This window comes from Callionymus lyra, chromosome 2 (assembly GCF_982586985.1).
Source record: "Callionymus lyra chromosome 2, fCalLyr1.hap1.1, whole genome shotgun sequence".
NCBI classification, from domain to species: domain Eukaryota; kingdom Metazoa; phylum Chordata; class Actinopteri; order Syngnathiformes; family Callionymidae; genus Callionymus; species Callionymus lyra.
This window is the reverse complement of record NC_141819.1, coordinates 6,581,046-6,605,061: the sequence shown is the minus strand read 5'-3', so window position 1 is coordinate 6,605,061 and position 24,016 is coordinate 6,581,046. Positions and strand designations below refer to the sequence as shown.

The 24,016-nt window shown below is 37.8% G+C and overlaps 1 protein-coding gene and 1 long non-coding RNA gene across 3 annotated transcripts; one reads left to right on the top strand and one right to left on the bottom strand.

Moving 5' to 3' along the window:
* Window positions 1-5,544: 5,544 nt before the first annotated feature.
* Window positions 5,545-23,194, bottom strand: bnc1 (basonuclin zinc finger protein 1). 2 transcript variants are annotated; one of them, XM_087783329.1, is made up of 5 exons: window positions 22,908-23,194; window positions 18,309-18,411; window positions 13,267-13,502; window positions 7,945-9,818; window positions 5,545-7,062 (listed from the first exon to the last, which is right to left on the bottom strand). In XM_087783329.1, exons 1-5 carry the CDS (start codon window positions 22,914-22,916, stop codon window positions 6,333-6,335), a joined length of 2,952 nt encoding a protein of 983 aa, XP_087639455.1. In that variant the 5' UTR covers window positions 22,917-23,194; the 3' UTR covers window positions 5,545-6,332. The 2 variants fall into 2 exon arrangements, with proteins under 2 accessions (XP_087639455.1, XP_087639457.1); XM_087783331.1 differs by having other exon boundaries at window positions 5,545-6,969.
* Window positions 11,556-13,504, top strand: LOC148085194 (uncharacterized). Its single transcript, XR_015710489.1, has 2 exons — window positions 11,556-11,625; window positions 13,348-13,504. It is a non-coding gene; the product is annotated as an uncharacterized LOC148085194 (long non-coding RNA).
* Window positions 23,195-24,016: the final 822 nt, after the last annotated feature.

Genomic DNA, 24,016 nt, shown 5'->3' with positions numbered 1-24,016 from the left:
CTCCTGGTCCATATTCTGGATGATTGTCTCAGTTTCCTTAGTTCTTGACCATTGATCCATGTGGGTGGTTCATGATTGCTTGGCTACTGTGTTTATTTCCATACTAGAATCATTTGACTTCTCACAGTATGTACATGAACCTAGTCACTGTTTCTGTCAAAACACTTCCAGGCGATGATCCTCACACTGCACTCAGCTGGGTGGCGAGTTCATTGATCTTTCTTAGAGACAAGGCATGGCCTCGAGGATTAACCAATAGCCGAGCTCAATTTAAGGGTTTTGCACCAGTTATAGAACCCGGATTATGTAAAATAATCCGGGGTCAGTTCGACTGTCAGTGGACAAAAAATAAATATTCTAATTATTCCGAGAAGAGTTACAATAGATCCCAAATAACCGGATAAATCTGATAACTTTTCCATTGACTAAAAATAAAGGATATATTTTGCTGTAAAAATAATAAAATCCATGTCTCTGGATATGATTTGCGGAGTCTTTTTCTCAAATCCATCTAGTTGTTTCGACACATACAGTACATGCTTTGTCACAAACACACACACACAGACGCACCATCATCATCACCATCATTGGAAGAGATCAACGTATTTTAAAAATATTGTCTCTATGTCATCTCAACAATGACCACGCGGTGGCGGTAGACACCTTTCATATCCCAGTTGAGGGTTTTCATGGCGTTCCCAAACATTTCTTCAGTAATTTGTCTGTTTCTGGCTGCAAGACGCAAGATAAATTCAAACCACTACTAAACCAATACATCAAAAACACCAAACTTACCAATACATTGATGTAAACCTGTTTATTCTACATATTTCTAACTATATTTAATATAAACCAAAGAAAGATACACCGCTGAAGGGTTATAACATGTATCATCTCTTCTTGTTCAACCGGGGCCTCGACTAAACACTGTCGCCTACATTCATCACACAGAAGGCACTGGAATGACCCATTGGTTGCTCTCTGAGTGGTGCTACATGTCTACTCTGTGCAATAAAAGGATGGAAGCCACTCGCCTGTAACAGGATGTTGAGCTTCTACTGTAAGTGATGAGGAACAGTTACAATGACGTGTGTTCAGTCTGATGGCTGAAGTGAACTATTGAGTTACATAACATGCTCGGCAACCATTAAGTTTGTGGCATAACCGACGTTCCATCATAAGTGATCTTCTTTAAGGATGTCAATCAACAAACGTTATTTTTCTTATGCTGACGAACGCACTTATTTAAAGAATTAAATAAATATAAATATATAATGGGATGAATAAAATACAATAGTAAAATAAAACAAGATTAATGAAATTAAAGTGTACAATTGAATAATTAATTAATTAAAAACACATTCAATTAATATAATATATATTTTTTAATAACAGGGTGAATTAAAAAAAAGAATAGTATGTACTTTATTGGAAATACTGCATTGCAAGTAAAATTGTTATCATGTGTTTGTTTGATCAACATCAGGGATATGATACTATGATACCGACGTGTTTGTGATGTTGTCGACTCGAGATCACGTGACACCAAAGTACGGCGAAGATTAAACATTGGTACTCGGCTCTGACAATCATGACACAGTGTGACATCCAGTAATGTGAGGCTTTATTGGTCACTCCTCAAGTAGATGGAGGCAGCAGGTGTCTGCCCAACAACCAGTCATTCACGTGATACGCTGGGTTAGAGTTCTGCTTCTCTCTGGGTCTGTGATCAAGTGTTCAACCAGGTTTCACTAAAACCAGCGTTTTCTCTCAAACTCGTTCCTGTATCTGTGTCTTTTCTTACCAAGGCCTTCGACACTGGAGGGAGTCGATTCAAGGGAACAACCTGACAACGTGGAGCCGAGACCCAAGACGTGGTTGGTGGAGAGAAGGTCAGTTAGACGATCACTCTCTTGACAAACAGGTGCCAGATCTTTGCCTTGATTCGGACTCTAATGATTGAGTATTATATGGTGAGTGTAACTTGTCTTGTACTAAATTTCGGTTGTGTGTTTGACACACACAAATGTGTGGTCACGTTATTTTATGTTCACTTATTTCCCTTTAAATATATATGCTGCTTGTTACTTTAATTCAGGAGTTTTGTTTTGTTAGTCTGTAAATCTAGATCAACCCATAAAACCAATTGTTGAAAATGTATCATTATTTTTGCCAACTATCGACTCTAGACTTTGAAAGTCTTCAGCTCAGACACCTTTCTTTACATAAGCACTCACATAAGTTGGGTACGGAAATATGAATCTGTGATTTAGAAAATCAAATTTATTTTTGTAATTGTTCATTATATTGGGAATAAATGGTTAAATAAAGAGACAAAGTATCAATATATAGCAAATATTCCAATAAATATAATAAAAACCTAAGCACTCGTCTTCTGTCTAATCATTTATGATGTTGTAACAGTATCATGAAAGAAAAAAGGCTCTATTTCTGCCATGAATTTGTCTTATATTGCTAATTTTAGCACAAATTCGTGATTTTGATTCATGTATAAAATCAGTCGTTTTGTGTTGTAAAAGTGTTGTTTTGTTTGATATTTTGATATCTGATATTTCTTCTGTGACGCTTGAGCCACTGGTAGGTCTTTGAGCAGTTTCTGTGTGAGTGGCATTGAAGTCTTCTCTCAGCTGTGGTCTTCAAGTGATGGAGATGTTCTGATCGACTATAAAGAAGGTGTTGAGGTAAGTCTTGTTTCAGTGGTGGCTGGTGAAAACTATTCCAGGTGGCGCTCTTTTCCAGGACCCTTCCCCGCATATACCATTGAAATAATCATTCCTGAATAGTCTTATATTTAACTTGGACATTATTAATTACATGTAGAAATCAACATTTGACCGTTAATGATGACAGATAATTATATAGTTATTATTTAGTTCATATTACGTAAGATAAAATCATCTTTGGTCGTTCATCAAGACAAAAACAATCTGAGTAACATTATGTGCAAACCCGACTATAATGTAAATTTTAGCTTTATTTTTTTGGATTCATCCTTTAATAACAACTATTTTTAACAAACAAACAATAAACAAATACAATTTTAATTGGTGGATTGTATATGGTATATTTCATACATAATCCATGCTGCTGCCTTCATCACCTGGTAAAGACAAATAACAGGTTAATCTTTGGGTTTTATCTTGACAGGTAAGAGAACATAGTGTCTTTATCACTCCAGTATAATATAATAATATTCCAATCATAATCAGTAATCTTTTCTTTTTTTAATCCATCATATTCTCTCAGTGAAAGAACCAATAACTGCTCCGCTCTTCACGTTGTGTAAACAAGTTACTCCTGCATCACAATCAGAAGTAAAAATCAATGTCTTTCGTGATTTTCGCTGTTTTTGCTGCTGAACAAAAGTATGAATCGCATACAAAAGTATCGTGAACTTGAAGGTCTCCGTTGTTCTCGGAGCCGCTGAGACTGTTGGAGCTGCATCATCAGGTCACTCCTCTCGCTTTGTGCTTTTGAAAGTATTGACAGTGAACACACTTTTATTTAGTGCCAGTTTTCATCCTGTGATTTAAAAGGAGGCGTAAGTACTGGGCTGTACTTTCACCTGGAGGTCCACGTGCGCTCGTCTGACCTTGGATCATATGACCCGGCTCTGCCCGACAGCATTCAGCTTGACGTTCATTCTATTCACGTCAACTTCTCCTGCTTATTTTCTTCTCCAAGAAGAAAATAAGCAGAGTTTTTCTCTGCCCCGCTTTCATACTAAAATATAAAAACATCTTCACAGACTAAAGAGCTAACGTGCTAATTTAACATTTTTCGTGACATTTTAAAGGTACACATAATGTTCTGTTTAACTACCTTTTATACCTCATTAAATGCTCATTTTACCACAAAACCAGAATAATAACACAATGAAACACAGCTTAATAACTTGTTTCAATTGTAGAAAAGTGTTGTCAAGTGTCAGTGATAGTGTTTCAACGACTGGTTGATCAGTGTTAAAAAGTAGTAGAAGAAGAAGCTGTCGAGTCATTTCCTGTAAGTGTGTAGCAGCAGATTTTGATTTGAGACAGTACTACACTTTCCACATTTGAGCAATGCACAAGTAAGTGCACTGCTTTACAGTGCACTGTAAAGTAGCAAAGGTGTTTTCCAAAATCATGATTGATTTACAGCTGGAACAAAGCTGACGTATCATGAATGTATAATTTCATGCTACTATGATGATGCTCACTGTTGGGAAATGCTGCCAATTGTTAAATGTTTATTTTGCATATGATCGGGAACACTTAGTGTGTTTTGTTTTTTTTGTTTGAGCTGATCATGGACTGATTAAGATCAGTTTGTTTCTGGGCGTACTCAATAAAGGGCAGCTGATCGTGGGAGTTCAGTACGAGGGGAAGAGAAACATAGCGTCTTCAGTGTGAGTCTTTTTCTTTTTCGTCCTCCTTTTTAGTGCTTTTTGATTTCTTCTAAGGTTTGTCTGTCGACACTCACACATATACAGTATTTAGCCGGTCCATGTATGATTGAGAGGAGGTCGTAACAATCAGCGAATACTAATCGTCACTTACGTACAATTGAATCTGATTTTTCAATTTGAAAAAAATAAACAATCGCAGGTGGTATGAAGTCGTGGTTTCAATCACTCCATATGAACGAGATTCGGTTTCCCGGCAATTAAACTACGATATATCCCAAATACAGCATATATTTAAGTTGTAGAGCCCGAGATATGTGCTTATTATATTTATATTCTCTAGTTTGTGTGAGATTCCTGCAAAAGAAGATTTATATTTGTAATACCACAGTTTATACCAGGCTTGTTCTGCTCGTTGTAATCCAATGTTATAGTTGTTGATTTTTATCTCTATTAATCCATCAAAATTTTGCCTTTTCCTTCTCTTTGATGACATCCTTTCTTGGCAGTCATGGATAATGTGAATGTCATTTTTTTATTCTCATTTTACCACCAAATACCTTTTCTCTGACTTTGATTCTCCGCCGCTGGTCAATATGGTTAAAAAACATCGTCTCAACTTGCAAATATGTCATTTTAGGTTGTCTTTGTATTCAATACAAGACTCTCTAATGTTTCTTTTATCATGAGGTAAGATATTATTAATACATTTCAGACTGGAAATATTTTTTATTTGGTTCGATTTAGTAGGATTTCACAAATCAGTCTGATACGACTGAACCAGGCCTTGTCACTTCACGGGCTATGAAGTGTCTTGTCAGTACTAGAAATGCAGCACAAGAATGTCGGTGAATGGCTTCTGTAGAGTCTGAGCTCATCAATTGCTTGATGTTCTGCTGTGTGTGTAGCAACCGTTGTTTGCCGCTCGTTACAATGAAAAATCTTCCGTTAATACTTATTTATATAATCAGATTATCAGCTGTGGTGCAGTGGTTAGCACGATCCGGTTCGCTTCCAGGTTGGAAGGGAACCCACTCGTGACCTTCCTATGTGGAGTTTGTATGTTCTCCCTGTGTTGTGTTTACTCCGGTTTTGACTTGGTGACGAGTGAGTTGTGACGGGTTTATATCGTTGTTTTAAAGTCATTGCATTTGAACTCGTGGGTTCCAGTAAATCCAGTTAATTGAGTGGAGCCAGAATAATTGAAACACAATTCCATTTTATTTTTATTTCATGTTTTCTTTCTTCTTTTTTTGAATGGCGTCTTCAAAAAACCAGGGTTTGACCTGATCAATGTATTGACTCTTTTTTTTTTTACCACCAATACCCGACTCCTGTCAGGTCAAATATTTACACATTACAACAAGTCCATTGCAGCAGATATAACAGCTTGTTTCGCCTCGCCAGCCACTGTTATTCCATTCATATTAACATGATCTACATCTTACTGCGGCTCTTGGTCAAACATGTCATGTGGTCTGAGACTGTATTGACACATAAATACTGCACCTTTTTTGATGGGATCCCAGCAAAAGACTGTGGACTTGAAACTCTTTGGTTGCATACGCAGTCAGCGACAGCCATGACAGTTAACACTTTGAACAGCTGATATTAGACAACGGGAACCTTTCAGTCAAATATGCATTTCAATGGTTATATTTATTACAACAAGTTTAAATGATTGTATCTTCACAAGTTGAGGTCACTTTACTGTTGTCAAGACTTTACTTCACAAAAAATGAGGACATATGACGGAGCTGAACAACTTACTGACACAATTGCAATGTGAAATGAATCAGTGACAGTGGCAAAAATGTTAAAACCTTTTGTTGTGGTTCGTACTTTCTTTTCTTTGAGAAGTGGAATTGTATAAAAAGTGCCATTAATTGCACTATTATGGGGCACCCCTTAAATGGCCAGCAACTAACTAGTCCTGGTCAATCGGGGCTCCTGAGACAATGGCAAGGTTCTTGTGCAGGTTTGGGTTCTGGCTGTGACGGTTTCTGCTCCGTACAGAAGAGAAAGACGTATCACAGCCCGGGACTTTACACTTGTGCAGCAGTCGCAGATGGACAGTCTTGTAATGGGCCCTGAACGTCCCTTTGTTGCTGTAGATCTTATGGCAGATGTGACAGGTAATTGGTAGCCCGCTCCCCTGAAGTCCAAACTGTCGACCACCATACGCACCATGGTTTTCCAGCACCTCAGTGGAGCATTCCTCCTCCCCATCTCTGCCTACATTGATACCATCACTGCTTTCATCGCTGTCTTCTATTGGCAGTTGATCGTGATCTTCCTCAAGACATTCTCCTCCATCACTTCTGGCTCCTTCCGAATCACAGAACGACTTCAAACTTCCTCTTGTTGGTCCGTAGGAGGATGTGCTGAGGTCCAGGACCATTCCATCCTCTACTACGTTTGAACTGTCTGGTACTTTGGATATTTTGTTTATTGGGAAGACCAGGCCCATGCGGTTGTGTCCGCTGAAGATCACTGAGGGTTGGCCGTTGGACTCTCTGCTGCAAGAGTCTCTGCCGTTTGTTTCCTGGAAGTCATCCGTAAATCTGCAGATGGACGAGGATGAGTTTAGCAAGTGGCTTTGAAAGATTGTATCTCTGGTCAGCAGCTTGTGGTGCAGGTTTGAATTCCCACTGTGCCTGTAGATGCAGATAGAATACATGTTGATTATTAGTTGATTTGCTTGAGAGCACATTATCGAAACTATACAGTCCATCTTTACATGAACTTCACCCGACCTAAGTATGACTCCACCCTCAGTGGCTAAACCATGAATGTTTTTAGAAAGATTTTCACCTTTTGAATATGCCAGCTGCTCTCTTAAAATATATATTCCAACCATAAACATGCCAACTGAGATAAGTTAAGGTTTTCTTTGGATCATTTTGAAATAATCTGAGGAAAGTTATAATAATTAAATAACATAATTGATGACAAGGACAGGAAAAGCAGCCTCAAGAATTAGCTTAACAGGACAATTTGCTTAACCCTAGTGCGGCCTCAGGGTCAAGTTGGACAAAAACAAATGTGTTTAAGGTATCCCTTGTGTTGTCTTTGGGTCAAGGTGAAGTACCTCCCTGGTACAGTGCTCTGTGTGGTGTACATGGAGGATGAAAGTTGAACTTTTGTTTTTTTCCTTGAACTAAACATGTCATTAAACACTGACATTAAGGACGTTTTTTTTTACAGTTTTGCTGTATTTCAAATTATATGGTTGAGTAATAGAGTTGATGTTTGATACCAAGAGCTGCATAAAATCTGATCTGGAGTCATAAATGACCGGCAACAATTTTAATCAGATTGCCACGGTGCATTAAGGGCCGACGCAAGTTGAGAGGTTTCCCAGACCCAGCATTGAGGAATCGGACTTTAAAGTTGTATTACAAGGGGTTTTAAGATGTAGATATAGTTGTACATGAGATGACTGACAAGATCATAGACCATCACTTGGTTGACACCAGTGATGCTTTTGGATGTTTGAAAATAAAAATAATGATGAATAAGAGTTGAATGTACCTCACCTGTCTCGGCTCCTGCGGGATGCAAAGGCAGCGTTGCAGCCGTCCACTGTGCACATGTGCATCTCTTTCATGTGAGCATTCTTATAGTGCAACTTGGCGTTGAACGGGTTCTTGAAGGTCTTACTACATATTTCACACCGGTCTGAGCTGTCATCAATTACAGGCACACCTGTATCCATAAAATCATCCTCAAATCCTTCTAATCCCTCCTTGTCAGGGTCTAAGAGTTTGATGTGATCCCCGATGAGTCTCAAATGATTTTCACACCATCTTTTCTCTAACATCCGATCAGTTTCTGCTGTCCTGGTCTGTTCTTCAAGATCGCTTGTCTCTTTTCCGTTGAGCTCCTGACCAAAACGGTGCTTCTCTGCTGCCTCGTGATCAGAAGGACATTGGGAACAGCCCATTGTGTCTCCATCCACATGTTGGGTACCCTCCTGCTGCCCCCCACCACATGCATCATTTTCAACTTCAACTTGGATGATGCGCCTGTCACACTGATCCTGGTCCACGCCAATGACACCATCACCTGCAGAGCTCCCCGTCTTGATGTGCTCATCATGGTCAACCTCGCTGTCTTTCTCTATTTTTATTGGCATGCTAGACTTTCGGGATTTTTTCTTTGGTATCATGTCTATGGGGCAGAACTCAGGGGCAGGGACTGATGTGGCAGACACAGAGGACAGAAGTGGGAGCGAGGGGAGTGAACCGGGCGTGTTTGCCAGCTCAGCTGGAGTCACCAGACTGCGGTAGAACGGAAGGACTGGCTGCACCGTTTTTAAATTAGGGAATAGAATGCCACTTTGGCCAATGCTGGAGAAACAACTACTGGACACCCTGGACCCTGTTTCCACATGGCTCACCATGTAGCTTGAAATTGAACTATTATTCTCTTCGGAACAAACAGATGTCCCGCAGTCATCTGTCTTTTCACAATGTGAGACATCATCAGCTGATAATTCACTACGCAGGTCTTTGTCCCGGTTGTTGCGGTTCATAGGCATATGGAGTCTTGGGTTGGGGTTTGCACTGTGACGGTTTCTGCTGCGTAGTGAACTAAACACCATATTGCAGCCCTCAATCGTACATTTGTGCTTAATCTTCAGGTGAACTGCATTATAGTGGATCTTTAGAGTGCCTTTATCGTAGAAAGTCTTCTCGCAAGCACTGCAGAACACACGGCCCTTCTTGAGAGACCCACCACCAGAAGACGCTCCACAACTGTTTCTACTTCTTTCCAAAGGCCGCAGTTTTCCATCAGGCGACATTTGTGTGACGTCCGAACGAAAAGAGGGGGTACGTGGTGTGGAGGGTCCGTCTGAGTAGTTATCGCTTGTGGAGAAATCTTCGGTTTCTATCTTTGGACTGCTGCTGGAAAAGCAGTGTATTGGCTTGTCTTCACATTGATCAACATCATTTTCAAATAAAACCGAGCTGGTTCCGGCAGCGTGTGAGTGATAGAGCAGGTTTTCTCTGACCAACATCTGTTTGTCCTGCTGTTGTAGAAGTGAGCCTGGCCCTGTTGCTGAGCCCAGACTTGGACCTGGAATGGAGCCTGCCAGCTGGAAAGGCAGCATGACACTCATGCTGTTGATAAAGTTCTCAAAGTGGTGCATGTTGTTGCCGTTGACCTTTTCAGTCTTAATTGATGAGAGGTTGACGTTCTTTTGTGGATTTTTGCGCTCAATGAACGTGCGAATGTCTGAGTTTGTGCGGGTGCTGGGAACCAAGACCGACTGCCCCTCCTTGTCTTGTAGAGCCATTAGCTCCACGATGGACTTTGTCTCCCCAAAACGAAGGAACTGCTGCAGGGTGGCGAGTTCTTCCTCAAATGTCATGATTGCCCATCGATCTAGCACTTTCCCAGCGTCGTCCTGTTGACACAGTAGCAGAGACGGGTCTGAGGAAAGTGTATTAGAAGACAGAGAGACTGGCTGAAGAAGCACGGTACATAGATGTAGGTATTACTTTTATATTTAATCAAAACAAGCAGCAAAAAAGGTATTCATCGTTTCAGTAGCATTTCATAAGGCTTTTCAGGGTCATTTTTGACATGAAAATGTGTGCTCTTTGCACAAACAAATACACACACACTCAAAAGAGTGTGCAGGAAAGCATCCCGAATAAAACCTGAGTTCACACCCAGCCACACATTGAGCTATAAGAAGCACGGGTTCGGCTTTATTGATCTCCCCTCTCTTTCTTAAGAAGTCATCGTGTGTGAGTTCAGGCACATTTGAAAGAGAGGATCTGTATCGTGCAGTAACCATAAATATTTCATCACAGAGCATTCATTTGGAGCCTGTCGAGAAATCTGACTGCACATTCACCATTAGATGAGCTAACATGAATTAAACGCAGCCCGTCTTGAATACTTGATGATGTACTTATCGAAGCGAGTGGTTGCAGTGTCACAGAGGGCTCTGCTGGCCGACTCCAGCTTCCAGAGAGGAATTCTGGTGCCAAACGGATCATATCCACTGGTCTAAACTGGCTGTAGCACGAAAACCCCGTTAGTGACCTCGGTCGTACTCATTTCTTAGGAAGAGGCAAGAAAAATCAACGAACAGCCATAATTAAATGTTAACTTGGGATTTCAACCAAATTGTATGTTTGTTTTATGTTAATGTGAGATAAGAATAGAATATCCAGTTTCTTGAGGGAAAATTCAGTTTTCCACTGCCAAGAAATAGATGGAAGGAGGTTGTGACAAGACGGCCAAAACTTTATAAGCAACTAAAAGAGTACATTTTCTTCTGACTTTCCTGTGCTGTGGAAGTAGTAGTAGTATTAGTAGTTAAAGTAGAACAAGTGGAATTAGTAGTTAAAGTAGAACAAGTGGAATTAGTAGTTCAAGTAAAAGAAGTGGAATTAGTAGTAGTAGTATTAGTAGTAGAATAATAGGGGAATAAGTTGTTAAAGTAGAATACGTGGAATTAGTAGTAAAAGTAGAAGTAGTAGTGGAATTAGAAGTAAAATTATTGGTAGTAGAAAAGTAAAAGTAGTAGTAGAATTAGTAGTAAATTTAGAAGTAATAGTAGTATTAGTAGTAGAAGTAGTAGTGGAATTAGTAGTAAAGGTTTAAGTAGTAGGTCAAAGTTGTAGGAGTTGAAACATGAGTTAAAGATTTTCCCCATTGAAATGAATGGGGTAGAAAAAGGAGGAATAAAAAGAAAGAGTGGAAGAGATAAAAGAAAGCTGGAACAAAGCCCGCATATCGAAATAAAATAGGATAACATTTGTGGGAGGAGAAGCGGCACAGAGTTTAGGTCAGAAGAAGACAGGATCTTTCCCAGCATTCACACGATGAATGCTTCCCAGCATTCACACGATCAGTAGTAAAGGGTCTTGATCAGTGACAGATCGACACAAAGTCATCTGGAGCTGGAATAGAACCGACCTTCCTGCCTATGAGCAACCCCTGTTATTATTGCTGTGCATGTGTGACATAGACCCTCCTAATATAATAATAACAAATCATTTTATTTATAAGACTTCAAAAACACACCAAGGCACCATCCAGACAGATTTAAAAAAAAACGCAGTTAGAGTGAAAAAGCCAGTTTAAAAAGGTGTATTTTTGACTGTAGTTCCAGAGGCGAGGACATACAGGTCATACAGGCAGGTGGGACGGTGAGGTTGATGGAAGAGGAGGATCTCAGTGTCCAGTGTGTCGATCAGGTAAGAGAATTAATGGTAATAATTTGTTTTGTTTATCTCTAAAAAGATTACAAATGAGAAGATTTTCTCACAAAACATTTATTTGGAAGATGGGATAATATGTTGTGTTTTTGTATCTGTGATGAGGCTGCGATTCATTCTGCTTGTATATGTGTGTGTGTGTGTGTGTGTGTGTGTGTGTGTGTGTGTGTAGGTTTGAGTGTCTAGTACAGTTTGATAAAATGTTAGGTTGGCAGTACTAGAATTATTGTTATTATAATTATTGTTGTTGTTACTAATAATGATGATATTATACTTGAAATAACAATAACAATTATACTACTACTTATAATACATTTCATTCATATTGCACTTTATATTTCAACACAAATTTAAACACAGTTAAAAACACAACAGTACAAGGCTAGACAGAAAGATTTAAAAAATTGATCTCAGAAAAAAAATCAATAATGATAATTATTATTGTGTTTAGTACTCATTTCAGAAGTGAGTTTGTTTTGTAATAATACTACTTCTACTAATAATAACCCTTATCATAATCATTATTATCATTATTATTATTATTATTGTTAATATTTGCTTCAGATATTACTACTGCCATTTCTACTACGACTACTACTAATAATAATAATCCTCATCATAATCATTATTATCATTATTATTATTATTATTATTATTATTATTATTATTATTATTATTATTATTATTATTAATATTAATATTATTAATATTTACTTCAGATATTATTACTACCATTACTCTACTACTAATAATAATAATCCTCATCATAATCATTATTATCATTGTTATTATTATTATTATTATTATTATTAATATTTACTTCAGATATTACTACTACCATTACTCTACTACTAATAATAATAATGATAATCCTAATCATAATCATTATTACCATTATTATTATTAATATTTACTTCAGATATTACTACTACCATAACTCTACTACTACTAATAATAATGATAATCATCATCATAATCATTATTATCATTATTATTATTAATATTTACTTCAGATATTACTACTACCATTACTACTACTACTACTAATAATAATAATCCTCATCATAATCATTATTATTATTATTATTATTATTAATATTTACTTCAGATATTACTACTACCATTACTACTACTACTGCTAATAATAATAATAATCCTCATCATTATTATTATTATTATTATTATTATTATTATTTACTTCAGATATTACTAGTACTACTACTAATAATAATAACTGTTGTTGTTATCATTATTATTATTATTATTATGATTATTATTGTCATTATTACTGTTATTACAAGAACATTTTACTTCAGAAATGACTTGCGACCAGTTCTGTGGTAATAAAAGGCAGCAAAGAGAACCAAGTGTCGATAATCTTGCAGATGAATTATATTCTCTCTTAGAATTTAAGATCAAATTCCTCATGCAACATTATTTTATATCTTTTAAACCTATATATTTAATCTTAGTTTATTCTGATCATCTTCAGTAAACAAGAAATAGGCTTCAAATGTTAAAATAACATTATCTAGTTTATCATTATTAAAAAACATTTGCCGTTTGACAATGATTGAATCAACTGTAAAAGTATTTTCAGGGCGTGTGACGAGACGTTACCTGCAGTATGTATCCTCGTATGTAGTCTTGTAGTGTCCAGTCCAGTGCGCTCAAGATCTGGACCACCTCGTCTTGCTTCAGGACGGAGAACAGGCGGTCCAGAAGGATCTTGAGGCGGATGGGGATGGCCTCGGTGCCGTACAGCATCAGGCTGCAGATGTCGAACACAACGTTGGAGTGGACAATTTCAACCTGGCTGCTCTGGTACATGTGCTGAACCTTCAACTTACTCAACGCTGTGGAAGGAAATGAAAAAGAAATCTTAATAATTCGCCCAAATAAAGCTCCATAAAGTGGGTCCGGCAAAGGGGTCGGAACCCCTTGGTTTGGACTCGCTTTGGCCTTGAACGGTAATAGGTCTGTCACGATTGAAGCGGCTTTAGAAACTCCTGCATTGTGACATGTGTGGAAGACACACACACACACACACACACACACACACACACACACAGACGGTGTCGAGATCACATTAAAAAAGATATGAAGTGCCTCCGCCTGCTCGCCTGTCACTCCACAATCATTTGACTTGTCCCGTCGATGCCCGTCTCACTCGTGCTTCTCTTTATTTGATCATGTTCTTCCTGCTCGGGAATGATGTCAAGTGAGTGACGTCGCCGCCGTGTTTATATTTCGACACTCAAGTGTGCGTTCGGAATCCTGTCCGTCTTGAGTGTTTCTCGAGCATCAACTTCGAGTATCTCTGTACTGTGGATCGGATCTGGATCTGGACGTAGTGTCCTTCAGAGGGAAGCGTCAACACTGTCGTCTTCGGTGGAAACCACCACCAAGTTCAGCTCAAGGAGGTTTGTCACCGCGCGTCATCAATCCCGGGAAGTCTCCATCTCCAGAGGGACTCCTTGTATAAACAAAGCGGGGCGTGATTACAGCTGGCTGGAGGAGGAGTGAAGCCATTATTACGTCATAATGGACTCTCGTAACCTCTCGTTCGCCCAGATTTCTGAGCAACTTTATAAAGTAATAAGTTGAAAACATGGTCATGATGAGAAGTTACTGCGTCTTGAAGATGAACATTTACTACATGACAGGAGAGTTGATCAGTAGTTTATGTCTAAGAACAACTTGGAAAAGTAACATTTGTACTAAGAGTCACATCTAGAGTTGTGGCAAATATTTTTAAAAACCCTTTTTTTAAAGTCCAAAGTGAAAATTCCACCATATCTCACTCCAGTTGTCCAATGAACAGGAAACGTATAGTTAGTTTGGTTCCTCCCGTCCTTGTTTCCTCCACAATAATGATCTCTTGCATCAACTGAACCGTTATCTTCCTTCAGACTGTGTCGCCAGATACGATGCATCATTGAAATACGATGCAAAGATTGACATTAAAAAACTTTAACTGGATCCGATTTATCGGAGGAATCCTGTGCTCAGCGATAAACAACCTGACCTTCTTCAAAAGATGGATTATTGTTATTTAAGATTGACTTTTGGATGTTAAAACCGTTAACAATTAAAGTAAACTGAGACGATATTTTATTTAAACTTTAAAAGTGAACACCTTCTTAATGAGGCAGGTCAAGCTACATGTTATAGGTCTGGCAGGTTAACAATGTTGTGTGTTCTTCTACACATACATGTTATTGTCGTGGCTGTTAAGAGGTTAAACTGTGGCTCATTCTTAATAACCTCAAATCACGTTCTCTCATGTCTGCCCTGTGTTTGCTTGATGCACAAACCTACACACACAAGTGAACTGTTGAGTCGAGGAGCCGGTTTATGTTCTAGCAGGAGGGACATGGTTCTAGTGAAACAACACAATTCTTGTCAAAAACAACTCAAAAGATTCCTCTTTAAAAACATGATCATCAGCCACTTATGGTCCAAAAGCTCAAACCTGTGACACAGTGAAAAAGAATGATGTTTATTCATGGGGTTTTTTGCTCATTCATTTAATATATGATTTAATTTACCGGTTACTTGTGAAGTATTTGTATTAAGGTTAGGTAGAACTCTATAGATCCCTCAGCAGGTCTCCTTCGGGAAATTGTTTTTTTTTTCCAATTAGACACAGCAATACAGCAATTATTCATAAAAAATAAATACAAATAAAATAAGAAAAAGAACAAAGAGAAATAAAGAGAAAGAACAAGATGATACAATCTAAGTCTAATCTAAAAATAAAGAACATAGATCAAAGAAAATAACAAAGACAAAGGATACAAAGACGAACATAGAATAGAACATCATGATACTTTTACTCCTTTATTTATTTATTTAAAATATAATAATTAATATTTAATAATATTTAATGATCTGCAATAGACGATAATAAAACGTATCAAGCTATTAAAGATTAATTCATTGTTGTCTGACACCTTATGGGGGTCGCCAGGGGGGGTCTATCCCATTTGGGGGACACCCTGGACAGGACCCCAGTCCGTCTCAGGACACACAAAGACAGAAAACCATTCACACACACACTCATACCTACGGACAATTTCCCCAAGTTCTCAATCAACCTCTGTATGTTTTTGGACTGTGGGAGGAAACCGGAGTGTCCGGAGTAAACCCACACAACACGAGGAGAACATACACACTCCACACATGACGATCGGGAGTTAATTCATTCACAATTAATTTAATTTACCAACGTTAAGTGATAAAACAAATTAAAATGTATTCGTTATCTATCTTATGTTTTGTGATTGTCGTCTGACCCTGACACACACACACTCACACACACACACACAGACACACACACACACACGGGTATAATACATATCACAGCCTCACTTTATCGCAACGAAAGGTGTTGACAGAACTTGAGGAGAGAAATGATTTGTGTCGCTTTCTTGCTCAAGTCGTTTACAAACATGTTAAAGTTCGAAATGAAAAGCTTTCGCTGGCGACGGATCTCGTCCACGTTTCTTCGAGCAAAATCTTCCGATATTTTCCAGCACGAAGACGCGGCCGGCGCGAGGGTCGTGTTCTCAGATCGAAGATTCTTTTTCGAGATAATTCTACAGGTATTGACGACAGCTTTAATCAGAATGAGTTGATCTTCTGCTGAAGAAAGACACGTGTGAGACGTGTGAGGTTGGACTGGATTTGTTGGAATCATATGATTCAATTTGGAAACATTTTACTGTAGCATTTTGATTTTATCATTTATGTATGTAGTTATTTAATTCCATTGTAAAGACGTGTACTTTAAACATAAATCAAATAAATCTGTCATATGGATGAATTTGGAAACATTTTACTGTAGTTTTGTATTGATTTTATCACGTTTTTAATTTTGCAGTTATTTAAATACAATGTAAAGACATATGTACTTTAAGAAGGAATAAAATAAACATTGCAAACCTCTGTAAATAATTACTATATATTATTAAAGATGAAGGTTTGATCAATGATATGGATGAATTTGGAAACATTTTACTGTCGGTTTTTTTATTTTATCATGTTTTGAATTTTGTAGTTATTTAAATACAATGTAAAGACATATGTACTTTAAGAAGGAATAAAATAAACATTGCAAACCTCTGTAAATAATTACTATATATTATTAAAGATGAAGGTTTTATCTATCATATGGATTAATTTGGAAACATTTTACTGTAGTTTATATCATTCATTTTATCATGTTTTTATAATGTAGTTATTTAATTATTTTGTAAATACATATGTACTTTAAACATAAATAAAATAAACATTGCAAACCTCTGTAAATAATTACTATATATTATTAAAGATGAAGGTTTTATCAATGATATGGATGAATTTGGAAACATTTTACTGTCGGTTTTTTTATTTTATCATGTTTTGAATTTTGTAGTTATTTAAATACAATGTAAAGACATATGTACTTTAAGAAGGAATAAAATAAACATTGCAAACCTCTGTAAATAATTACTATATATTATTAAAGATGATGGTTTTATCTATCATATGGATTAATTTGGAAACATTTTACTGTAGTTTTGTATTGATTTTATCACGTTTTTAATTTTGTAGTTATTTAAATACAATGTAAATACATATGTACTTTAAACATAAATCAAATAAACATTGCAAACCTCTGTAAATAATTACTATATATTATTAAAGATGAAGGTTTGATCAATGATATGGATGAATTTGGAAACATTTTACTGTCGGTTTTTTTATTTTATCATGTTTTGAATTTTGTAGTTATTTAAATACAATGTAAAGACATATGTACTTTAAGAAGGAATAAAATAAACATTGCAAACCTCTGTAAATAATTACTATATATTATTAAAGATGATGGTTTTATCTATCATATGGATTAATTTGGAAACATTTTACTGTAGTTTATATCATTCATTTTATCATGTTTTTATAATGTAGTTATTTAATTATTTTGTAAAGCCTCTGTAAATAATAACTATATACTATTAAAGATGAAGGTTTTATCTGTCATATGGATGAATTTGGAAACATATTACTGTAGTTTTTTGGATTTTATCATGTTTTTAATTTTGTAGTAATTTAAATACAATGTACAGACATATTTACTTTAAAAAGGAATAAAATAAACATTGCAAACTTTTGTAAATAATAACTATATATTATTATTAAGATGAAGGTTTTATCTATAACATGGATGAATTTGCAAAACATTTTACTGTAGTTTTGTATTGATTTTATCATGTTTTGAATGTTTTAGTCATTTAAATAAAATGTACAGACATGTGTACTTTAAACATAAATAAAATAAACATTGCAAACTTTTGTAAATAATTACTATATATTATTTAAGATGAAGGTTTTATCTATAACATGGATGAATTTGGAAACATTTTACTGTCGTTTTTTGGATTTTATCATGTTTTGAATGTACTTATTTAATTCCAGATTGTACAGACATATGAACTTTAAACATACATAAAATAAACATTGCAAACCTCTGTTAATAATAACTTGATGCATCATCTGCCGCGGATGATTAACTTATTCTGTCTTCTATTGCAAGTCCATAGATTCGCTCTAACTATGGAGGATTGATCACAAACGTACAACACACTCATCCAAACACAGAGCTGGACTCGACCTACCATGAGACACCCAGCCATGCTTGCAGTTGTCGCACTGTCTTCTCTTGAGTTTCCCGGGCCTGAAGCTGTCGCAGCTGCAGTTCATCAGAGAGCAGCAGATTCTCTGGAACACAGAGGGTTGAAGGTGTTAGATTTGGATGGATGTTGAGCTTCATGTGACACACTGTGTCAGTGACGGTCCTCAAAACGCTGTCTTTAGATGCTGCTTCAAGTAAAATAATAAAAGTTGCATTGTCCAGAAATATTGTCTTGTTTTGACAGCTTTGGACCTTTTGTTATTTATTTATTTTTGCATAATTTTGACAATTAATATTGGTTTAATTTACACAATTACTTTTAGGTAAAAACAATGATTTCGAGTTCAAATATATATTTCAAAGAAAAGTTTTAAGAAATAAAAAACATTTTCAAGTTTAATTATTATAGAATATAAAAAAAAAAATGTTTTAATTATTATTATTAATCAAGAAAATAGCATTTATATTACGAACATAAATTAAATCACAATAGATGTTGTGGTCGGAACTAAGATGCCAGAAGTGAAGTGAAGCCCTGTGAATCCAAAACACTTCATTTTAATGTGTTTATTGATTTTTATTATTTAGAAATTGAAAATGTATACTTGAGTGATGCTGCATCTTGTCTAAATCTATAAAACATGTAAAATACTTTGCAATTCTTGTATATGTATCATTCTGTAATATGTTTTCTTTTGTAACTATCCTGTAAAAAGAAAAAACATTGGTATGTGTTTGTTTTTTTTGTTGTTTTCCTGTGAACTTGTGACGCACATTTTTCCACATTAGGTTTTTATCTAATCAATGACATATAAAAAAGTTTAATTTGTTTCCAATCACATTCAAACCTTTCAATCAGTTCTAAGGTCTGGGGAGGAAATGTGAGTTTTTAACTCGTGTGAAACGTGAATTTATAGAAACCTGAATGGATCCATTTTCCAAAAAAAGATGGAAAAAAATGCTTGTAGAATAAATTCAAGCAGATCAATGATTGTCACACTGAGTTGTTGGTCTTCAATCCAACAGCTGAACGTCGTGTCAGCCTGGATCCAACACTCAGACCAACATCTTCATTTAATCCATTTTTTCAAACACAATGGTCTAGAAATTCACAAGTAAAGATTGAAAGATTAAAGAAGCTTGTGTTTCTTTTCACTCTGGACTTGGAATCGTTTCAGATGCTTCAGCTCTTCATTCTTTCTGCTGCTCTGAGATGTTTCTGTGTTTAACTGATCCACTCGTGCAACGATGCCAGTCAAGATCATTTATCTCCTCTTTTTAAATCAATAAATGTAACTTCTCAGCGTTCATTCATTCACATTTCCTTGTTAGATTTTCTTCTTTCTTTCTTTCTTTTTCATAGCTCCCTCAATTCTGTAAATGTCATTATTTTGGTCATTTTAAATGTATTTAAATGATGAATCCATATTTTTTAACGACATATTGATGCTTTAGTTTCAACGATTGTTTTTATGACAATTTGACACATTTTGTTGTTTTATGTTGTTCTTTGTTTTTGTCGCAATTTTTTTTATAAGAATCTAAAAAGTTAAATCTACCAGAATTTAGATATTCTGAAAATAAACATTTTTATAAAGCTATAATCTACTACATTATACTTATTATATCTTTACTATGAAACACTTTGGAGAAGACACACACGACTCAAATGTTGACCGACCTCAATCTTTTTAGACTCAAACTCATGTTTATAATTTGAGGTTTTTTCTCTTAAAATAAGTAGATTCTTCATGGACTCCACTTAAACCTGGCTCCACGTCACAGAACAGCTCAGAGGTTTAGGACGTTTTTCTCTCCATGAACGCATGATGTGTGTTTTCATGTCATGTCGTTATCGACGAGAAACAAGTAGTGGTTTTTAAAAGTGAATTTCTCTTCTGGGACAGTAAAGTCAAGATGTATTTAAAACGTGAAAATACACAAAACAATTCATAAATTGTCGCCTTGATCTCAGAATCAAGGAAGACGATCACAGACACACAATCTCTGGTGCTGAGAAAAGACAACATCCAGAGATCAGATTATTTCAAACTTTAGATCTGACCTGTCAATCACAGAGCGCCTTTAACTCACACACTGATCGTCAATGAACACTTTCATTGAAATCCTTCATTTTCTACGTATTTTATTGAGTCGTTTACACACCGTAATCCATCACCAGCCTCCCGAGGGTGTTAACAAATGAGGCAACTTCAGAAAACCACTTTCGTCTTTGGGCTCAAACACACACACAAACACACACACACACACACACACACACACACACACACACACACACACACACACACATACACAGCAGCAGCAGCAGATGTCACATTGTTGGTCAAACGTTTGGACTGAATCTAATATTTGTGTTTGTAAGTCACAGTTTTGTGTGTTACTGTCATCTGTGGTCGACTCATTGTCCTCCTCAAGTCTAAATTCCTCCCGGGATTAAGACGTCTTGAAAGAGAAGAAACGTGACCTGACCTCAGGTAGTCTTCGTCGCAACAACGTCGTGTTCTCGTCCTTAACTTAAAACCTGTTTCAAAAATGTTTGTCGTGACGAGAAATAAAGGCTAAGAACTGCAAGAACGTGATGTAATCGAGCAAATGTGTGATGTGGTGGAGAAATGAGTTAAAATGCTCGTTTACAAGAGCAAGGTAAAGATTTAAAGTTTGTTATTTTGGTTGCAAACTCTTGACTTCGCTTAAATGAACAGGAAATTAAAATCCACATCGAATGAGTCGAACACCGGCGTGAATATTGTGGAAAGTTTAAATCGGAATCAGCAGAAAAGAAACAGATTATTGGGGATTAAATGCTCGACCTTTTTTTTTTTCATCACAACAGCATCGACAGAATGATTTTAAAAAACGACGACAAAAATACTTTCATGCGTCAATAAGTAAAGTTGACGACCACACAGTGTGTGTGTGTGTGTGTGTTTGTGTGTGTGTGTGTGTGTGTGAGACAGTTTGTCGTCTTTAATAACCATTTTCTTTGTCGTCGCTCAAAAAGGCAGGTTCCTTCTCACACAGATGTTCCATTTCTTCTTCACCTGAACAGCCCGAGGGCGAGCGCTACACTCGTACGACTCTTCCTCGCCACTTTCCCGAAGACGACAAGTACCGACAGGCCGAGCGCTCACTCCGCAGGTCAAGACAGCCGTCGATAGACGGTGCCGTGGAAACGTGGAGGACGTCACCTGGTCGTCCCTGAGATCGTCTGATTGAAAGTGAAGGATCCGGACGGACGGACGGACGGACGAGTCTGGTGAGCTTCGTCTGCTCTGAAGTCGCAGGGAGTGTTTGGCTGGAGACAGGAATGAGTGAGTGGGGAACATGTCCGTACACCCCTCACCGCCTCCACAGGCTTGTTATGTCGGGCTGACAAATCCTCTCCAGCCTTTTGGTGGCCATGCAGAACACATGTGTGTGTGTGTGTGTGCGTGTGTGTGTGTGCGTGTGTGTGCGTGTTGTTTGGGGGTGTGCGGGGGAGTCGGGGCGGAACATTGCTCGAGGAGATGCTAACGGGGTTAAAGTCAGGAGCAGACGCTCCTCGACGATCACCGACGACCTGCGTCTGTTTGAACTTTTCAACGAGTTCAAACGTTTGTTAGAAACTGAACCTTATTTTCAAATTAAACACAAAAAAAAATCCTCTTTATTTGACGTTGATTCTCGTCGCTTAGACTTTTGTGAAAGTTTTTCAACAAATGACAATTTTATCTGTTTTTTTAAGTTAAAAGCAAAAGGATCTGGAACAAACACACACACACACACACACACACACACACACACACACACACACACACACACACACACTGCTCACAGAGCGCACACACAAAACATACTTTTATTTGTTGCTTAAATTATCAAAGCTTAAGTTCAAAACCTCTAATTGTGACATTGGTAGAAATCGTAAATTTGTTTTTGGCAAGCAAACGAAAAGAGCCAAAAAACAAACAAAAAAAAAGGGAATAAAACGCTAAACTAAAGATAGAAGTTTTGAGGTGAAGAAATGAGTATTAATAGAGTAAGGTTTCCAGTTCCATGATTTTATTGCCTGGTTACGATCTACTAAAACTGCTTGACTATGAATCTGCTAATCGTGACATTAGCGGAAATCGTGAACGAGTTTCTGTCTCGAAGAAAAAGCGAACAAAGCGAGAATTAAAGGCTAAACTTAAGGTTAAAGTTAAGGTAAAGACATGATGTATACTCACAACTATATATATATAGTAATAGAGTAAAGCTTCTATATCATGATTTTCAAGCCTTGGACCTGAAGATTTTCTTCGGCCGTGAACAGGTGAGAGTGCAAAGATAGTTTTCTTTATCTTGAACCGTAAAAAGAAGTTACATTCCTCGTAATACTTTAAGGTATTTGAGACAACACCGGTGACTTCTCTGCGAAGCACCAGGATGAAGATGAGCCCAGGAAACAGCACTAAAGGACTCGGAAAAGCGAGCGTCCGAAAGTTGCCGATGGTCAACATTCCGAAGAAGAAGAAGAAGAAGAAGAAGAAGAAGAAGAAGAAGAGGTGAAAGGAGTGAAGAAGTGGCCTCTCTCTCTTACCTCGGCCATGGCTGCTCAGTGCGATGTCTCCGAGGCGACGAGGCTGGAGTCGGCCATTCCCCCCGCGAGTCTCACCCAAAAAACCCCCCAAAAAAAACAACTACTTGTTGTTACAAGTACTGAGGCGACGCAGGCATCGCGAGCCCCTTCTTCGTTCTCTGGGCGGCACGTGTAGCCTCTCGCTAGGATCTCCTCACTATCATTCCAGCACAAGAGACTCACACACACCCCTCTCTCTCTCTCGGCTTCTCCCTTTCAATGGTGCTGCTAACTGGCTCTAAACTACTCAAGATGTGTGTGTGAGTGTGTGTGTGTGAGTGTGTGTGGAACTGGGCACAGGGGATTTGGAAAGAGATCCTCCCACTCTGCATTCTCACCTCTGGAGCTGCCTCCTCCTGAGGTGAACGCCACACCCCCCCCACCAACACCACTTCACTACTAACCCCCTAGAAAAGAAAAAAAACACCCCACCGTCTCACTCTCCCTGTCCCTCACTTTCTCACCCCGGGGACTCGGGGCAGTCGCCACACAGCTGGTCGGATGAGGCCGTGACACCCGTCTTTCACAGAGGTTTGATCCAAAGCAGTGACAAAAGGCTGGAGGCAGAGCCGATTCAGACGAGAGAGACTCGGCTCTTGATCCACCTTTTCGGAGTCGCTTCTCCCCTCCTGGGCTGGCGCTCGCCGACCCCTCCTCGGGTGCTCGCCCGGGGTCACCTTAGCGTGGCCCTGTGAACAGCTTGTGGCCCAGGAATGTGGAAGTGTTTCAACGAAAGTCAGGAAAGACATGGAAGCAGGGATTCCATGATGACAAACAAACACTAAATCTAGCATCACTTCTTTTTGACAAAAAAAAACAATAATTGATTGAATATCATTTTGGTTTCTTCTTCTCATCAATGGCACCGTCTTACACCAGACGTTCTCTTCTGAGGCGGACCGACATGTCCGCCCCTGCCTTCCGACCTCCTGCCCTCCCCCCATCCTAGATGGCTGACCCCAAATACTTGAACTCATCTGTTTTCATTACCTCGACTCCCCGTGTCGTCCCTGTCCTGCTGCCTCCTCGTCGTTCACATACAAGTCCATGTGTTCTGCATTATTCTCACT